Raw genomic sequence first — 6,894 nt, 5'->3', positions numbered from 1 at the left:
TGCTTTTAGATCACTTTGTGAGTGCTGCTTAACTCAGCACCATATGCAAACTGCAAGGGATTGCACTTCCTCAATGAAGCAGCATGTGTGTAATCAAAGGTAGTGAATTATGGCAATTCGTTATGGGTAAGGTAGCATCATCCCTTCTGTTTCAGTCTGCTGTCCTAACTGCATCTGATGCTCTACAGCAAACCAAAGGATGGCTACATTGCATTAAGATCCTTGGGGCTAAGGTTTTGGCATTGATTTCCATAGCTATCTAGCTTCTCTGCTTTTCACTTAACACTACAAAATGCAGAGAGGAGGAAAAAGAAGGATAGGATTGGATTGTGAGACTTTATTTTAAGAGATAAGGAGAAATACAGACTGTAATTTTGTTGTTAAAATTGCAGTATTCAAAATTACATTAGGAATAAAGAGAATGGATTGCAGAAATGGCAGAAGACCATTAGATTACAAGATTCCTCTTTTCACCTAGTTCAGAATTCGGAGAAGAAACTGCAGACAACAGGCAAAGATGCAATGGAATAATTATTGGGAATAAATGAAAATACTCAATAAGCTGTACACTTGTTAATTTTTTTTTAATAAAGGCTATAAATTTAGAGATACAGACATTTCACATAAAACAAAGGCAATGGATAGCTAGACACCCTTTTCACTTTTCAATCCAATTTTAAAATAGTAGTATACAGTTTGGGGGGGAAACACTTTATAAGTATTAGAAGCATATACCCGTCAGTGCATTATGTAAAGTCCCAGGAGTGCACCATGACTAGCTTGTACATAGATCACCAGAGTGCTCAGCACATTTGTTCCTAAAGTTTTTTGGGCAGTATTGTTTTTGAACACTTCAAGAAACAAAAATTCAAATATAAATATTGGTGGTAGAAAAGTTGATGCATAGAAAATGTACTAATCACAGTATTTAAAACATGCCTGATTAGAAAAGTTTTTCCAAGAGAATTCTTGTAATAGTAACCATTTCCCATAGATCTGTTAAATAAAATTTTAATACTATTCTAAAGGTATTTTGTAAGTCTTATTTACATAGTAATGTATTACTAACCTGAAATTTGCATGTAGCAAAATGTTGGTTTTAATAAATCCATGTAACTGTCATGATTTTAATTGAGTATTGCTCTGACAAAAATAGTAATATTGAAATCTAGCATTTGTAGAGTACTGTGAAATTGAGGTGTTTTCAAGTGAAGTATAAACAAATTTCAATAAGAAAGCAAATATTAATTTTGAAAGTGTTTTAGATGGTAATACAACTTTCAGTCTAAAGATAACATTCAATGTTGCAATATGCCCTATGAGGTACTATTATTGGGTTATTATTATTATTAAAGTATTAGTTCTAATCATCATCTGTGTTTCTGGATCAAATCTAATATTTACCTGGGTGCAAAGTAGTCACTGGGGACAATGTTCTGAAGATGACTAGCATCAGGGAATCTTGGTCACAGTGCACTTGGGAAACCTACAGAAGGATTGCCTGCAATCCTTTGAAATTTTACCATAATGAGGAAGGTTTCCTGTCAACTAAATGTACGGTATGTTTAAAAAATATAGAAAGGTGCCCTCAGTATCTCAATGACAGAGTAAAGCATCCCATATTATAAAATAATTGTTTGGCTGCTATGTTTGGGTAGGAAGATGATAGAACATCCTAAAATGGAAGTTGTATTTCTTTGAATTTTGTTGAGAGGTCCCGAACTCATCAACTACAGTGTTGAAAATACTGTATTATTGTACAGCACATTTTGTTGTCTTTCTCAGTACCAAAATTTTCACAAAATACCATAAGCAACTCTCATCACATTATGTTAAATTCAAGAAGATTTTGAAAAAAATCCAACTTTGTGGCCCCTCTGCCTCATTGACATGGATGATTCCGAAATCATAAAGAAGCGATCAATTATTAAATTCCTAAAAGTTAACATGGGAAATTAACCATGTTTAGTCATAATCTACTATTTATGAATGAAACAGCACAACTTAAAGTGACATTTTAACGCATTTAAAAAATAGAAAGAAAAGCAATTAGTTTTGCTTTTTTTCCCCCCAAAAGTGGAAATTACATCTCCATAAAATGTAAACATTGAATCTATCCAGCATTCATGCTTTTCTTTTCTGTAATGATACCCACTTGGTAGTGACTTAATATGGATACATCTAGCATAATCACTTGCTACCAGTCATATTCAACAGTTCAGTCTAAGCAGAACCTGTACAATTCACAGTGAAATTCATTATTCTTCAGCAGGATCATCATTGCCATTGTCATCATTATCCTCTTCATCCTTTGCCAGTTTATTGTATTTTCTTTTAAAGAATCCAAGCTATTTAAAATAAAATAAATGTTCATTCCTTGCAGTTAAAAGAACACATTGTCACATAAAGACATACTGCTATTTAGAATTATATTTGCATAGTTTATGATACTGGGGTATATCTTGTGCTCTGGCTACAATGAACTTCTTGCTCACTATTTGAAAGTTGGCTACTGCCATTAGCATTATTCTTGCAGAGAGCCAATGAAGATATTATTGGTGAAACAGTCTATATCTGAACATTATGCCTGGAAATAAGCACCTTGAGACTGTGCCTTATAACCCTATCAATTAAAGCATCGGATAGACGTTTTCACATGTGAACATATATTAAATAGGTTATTAGTTATTAGGAGCATATTTTCTATTAGTCAGTTAAAGAACTTTGTGAGCCATGAAAAATATTTCCTGAGGACTCAAAACCATAAAGGTAAATTTGATATTCAGATAGGGTCTCACTCCTTCTGTGTTTTGTGATAATTTGAAAACTGAAGAAGTCACTTACTTTCCACAGGGCAGCAACGAGAGCTAAAAGTACAAGTAATCCACCAATGATGCTTCCCACAATCACTGTTGTGGGAACATCTTTTTTTTCTACAGGTTTGATTAATGTAACTGGGATCTAAAAGTGAAAATGAAATGCGCAGTGAAATGTTAAATCAAAGTTCCATTCAACCTAAAAAAAAACTCAGAACAAAAGCATGCACAAATTGATCACGTGGTCCCAGACCATGCAAGTAGTCAAGCCAGAAGACTTACATTTTCTAACTGTAAACATCCACAGGAGAAATTTTGCAGATGCTGGATATCCAAAGCAACACACACAAGATACTTAAGGAATTCAGCAACACAGGACCTAACTGGAACTTGTTTATTTATATAATTAATTACTTTAAAAGCAAATTGAATCAGAGTAAGTTTAAAAACCACCGGATTTTATGGTCAGCAATTTTGTACTGCTGTACATAGAATAGCTGAAAATGGCAGTGGGGCCATTATTTAAAAAACAATAAGACCAACCGGCCCATTTAGTCTGCTCTGACATTTCATCATGGCTGAACCATTTTCCTCTCAACCCCATCCTCCTGCCTTCCCTTGTAACCTTTCATGCGCTGACTAATCAAGAATCTATCATCCTCCACCATAAATGGCCAATGTGCAACCAATCCCACGAATTCACCACCATTTCGTTAAAGAAATTCCTTCTTATCTCCATTCTAAACTGATGTCCCTCTCTTCTGATGCTGTGCCTTCTGTTCTTAGACCACCCCAGCATAAGGAACTGCCACTCTATCTAGGCGTTTCAACATACGATAGTTCTAAATGAATTCCACCCCCCCCCCCCGCCCATTCTCCTAAATTCCAGAGAGTACAGGCCCAGAGCAATTAATCGCTCCTCATTCTACAAGCCTTTCATTCCTGGAACCATTCTCGTGAACCTCCTCTGAACCCTCTCCAATGCCAGCACATCCTTTTTCAACTAAGGGGCACAAAAATGCTCACAATACTCCAAGTGAGGCCTCACCAGTACCTTATAAAACTTCAGCATTACATCCTTGCTTTTATATTCTAGTGCTTTTGAAATGAATGCTAACATTTGCCTTCCTCACCAATGACTCAACCTGTACATTAACCTTTAGGAGATTCTGCACAAGACTCCCAAGTCCCTTTGCACCTCGAAGTTTTGAATTTTCTCCCCATTTAGAAAATAGTCTATGGTTTTATTACTTCTACCAAAGTGCAATAGCCATATACTTCTTGACACTATATTCTATCTGCCACCTCTTGGGCCATTCTCCCAATTTGTCCAAGTCCTTCTGCAGCCTCCCTGCTTCCTCAACACTACATGCCCCTCCACTTATTTTCGTATTGTCCGCAAACTTGGCCACTAAGCCATCAATTCTACTGTTCCCTGTGGAACACCATTAGTCACTAGCAGCCAATCAGAAAAGGCTCTGTTTATTCCCACTGATTGCCTTCTGCCAATCAGCCAATGCTCTGTCCACGCTAATATCCTTCCTGTATTACCATGGGCTCTTGTCTTGTTAAGCAACCTCATATGCAGCATCTTGACAAAGGTCTTCAGAAAATCCAAGTACACAACAACCACTGATTCTCCTTTGTCCATCCTGATTGTTATTTCTTTAAAGAATTCCAACAGCTTTGTCAGGCAAGGTTTTCCCTTGAGGAAACCATGTTGACTTTGGCCTATTTTATCATGTGCCTCTGAGTACCCCGAAACTTCATCCTTAACAATTGACTCCAACATCCTCCCAACTACTGAAGTCTAACTAACTGGCCTACAATTTACCTTCTTCTGCCTCCTTCCCTTATAGAAGAGTGAAGAAACATTTGCAATTTTCCAATCCTCTGAACCATGACAGAATTTATTGTTTCTTGAAAGATCAAACTAATGCCTCCATAATCTCTTCAGCTACCTCTTTCAGAATGCTGGGGTATAATCCATTTGGTCTTAACTACCTTCAGATCTTTCAATTTCTGAGGCACCTTCACCCTAGTAATACCAACTGCACTCTCTTCTGTCCCCGATACTCTTGAACTTACAGCATACTGCTAGTTTCTTCAATTCATCTGCCATTTCCTTGTCCCCATTACTAATTCGTCAGAGTCATTTCCAGTAGTCCAATTTCTAACCTCACCTCTCTTTTACTCTTTGTATATCTGAAAAAACTTTTGGTATACTTCTTTTTATATTACTGGCTAGCTTACCTTCATATTTCATATTCTCCCCTCTTATGGCTTTGTTAGTTGCCTTCTGTTGGTTTTTAAAAGTTTCCAGATCCTCTCTCCTCTAACTTCCCTCTATTTTTAGCTGTATAATATGCTTTCCCTTTTGCTTTTAAGTTGGCTTTGACTTCTCTTGTCAGCAATGGTTGTGTCATCCTGCCTTTAGAGTACTACTAATTCTTTGGGGTGTATCTATCCTCCCTGAACCTCCAGCTATTGCTGCTGTGCCATCATTCCTGCTAGTGTCCCTTCCAATCAGCTTTCGGAAGCTCCTCGCTCATGCCTCTGTAATTCCCTTTTCTCCACTGTAATACTGATACATCTGACTTTTCCCTCATTATTACTGTGGCCCAAGACTGGCATCATTTTGTATGCCTGTATTGGCTTACAGTAATAATTTCAAAATTATCATTGCAATTTAAATTAAATTGTGGCTTTCCTGCTGAGTTATCAATTAGAAATGTTTCAGCCAAAGAGAAGTAAAGAAGTTTCTTTCATTCTTTTATGTTTCTCCAGGATATCTGAGTTACAAGGAAAAATTGACTAGATTAGAACTGTATTCCATAGGATGTAGAAGGTTGAGAGGAGATTTGATACAGGTATACAAATTTATGAGGGGTATAAAAAGGGTAAATGAAAATGGGCTTTTTCCACTGAGGTTGGGTGGGACTACAACCAGACATCATGAGTTAAGGATGAAAGTTGAAAATTTTAAAGGGAACACGAGGCGAAACTGCTTCCCTCAGAGGGTTGTGAGAGTGGGAAACGGGCTGTCAGCACAAGTGGTTCATGCAAGCTCGATTTCAATACTTAAAAGAAGTTTGAAAAGGTACATGAATGGTAGGGGTATGGAGGGCTATAGTCCTGGTACAGGTCTATCGGAGTAAGCAGTCAAAATGGTTTTTGGCATGGATTAGATGAGCTAAGTGGCCTGCCCCATCTAATAGTCTTAATTTCAATTGTCACAAAATAATGAAGCACATTTTAAAAAAATTCCTTCCATCAACACCACACCCCACAATACCCCATTCCTCCCAGCAGCATGCTACATCTTTGCATTGGTCAGGCATGGAGAGAAGTGATGATAATGTGTCTTTAACTTGAGCTATTGACTTTTGCTCTCTTCCCACAGGTGCTTCTATTTTTGCTGAGTGTTTCCAGCATTATTTTGTTAGGGGCAGGAGTGAGTTTTTCTTAATGTCTTTCTTTGTTCATTGAATCCTGTTTATGGCAATTTCATATACAAAGCAACAGTATATTTTATGGTTAGTTTTTGAGGACACTCAGAGGCAAAGAAAGATGAGCAAGGTAAATAACCTCAGGGAAGGGCTGCTGATACAGAGAGCCCAAGATCAGTGAAAGATACACCAGTGATTGCGGCAGAGAAGCAACCAATGGTGCCTAGCAGGTCAGAGGTCATGGGGGCTCAAAATATAAGTTGGTCTCCTGGAGATCAGAAGTTTTACAAAAGTTGTAGAGGGCTTACATTATAACACCTTGAAGAGAGCTTGAAGGGCAAGAAACATGAATCCACTGTGTTGAATTGGCAGTGAAAATAGTTGGGAAAGGATAATGGGCGAGTTAGGCATTGTCTGGATGGAAGAGTCTGTTCTGGATATCAGCAAGGCGGCTGGTGAAATAATTGGCCTTTAAAGTCAATGATTTGATATGATTCAGGCATATATAGGACATATTTTACGAATGAAACTAGTTCAAGTTCAATTTTATTGTCATGGGCATATATTTCTTGTGTATCAATGCCATGAAAATTAGCTTTGTGTGCAAATATACTGTACATTACGAGCAT

At 37.3% G+C, this 6,894-nt stretch overlaps 1 protein-coding gene across 3 annotated transcripts in view; it reads right to left on the bottom strand.

Moving 5' to 3' along the window:
* Positions 1-568: 568 nt before the first annotated feature.
* The window catches only part of LOC140194983 (integrin alpha-2-like), a 177,920-nt gene continuing 171,594 nt past the window's right edge, over positions 569-6,894 (bottom strand). For all 3 annotated transcript variants that reach the window (XM_072252498.1, XM_072252497.1, XM_072252496.1), the window contains exons 29-30: positions 2,845-2,961; positions 569-2,348 (exon numbers count right to left, since the gene is read on the bottom strand). In XM_072252498.1, the coding sequence (XP_072108599.1) occupies positions 2,259-2,348; positions 2,845-2,961 (207 nt within the window). In that variant the 3' untranslated portion in view covers positions 569-2,258. The remainder of the gene's footprint in view (positions 2,349-2,844; positions 2,962-6,894) is intronic.

This window comes from Mobula birostris, chromosome 3 (assembly GCF_030028105.1).
Source record: "Mobula birostris isolate sMobBir1 chromosome 3, sMobBir1.hap1, whole genome shotgun sequence".
Taxonomy (NCBI): Eukaryota; Metazoa; Chordata; class Chondrichthyes; order Myliobatiformes; family Myliobatidae; genus Mobula; species Mobula birostris.
This window is presented reverse-complemented; position numbering and strand designations above follow the sequence as displayed.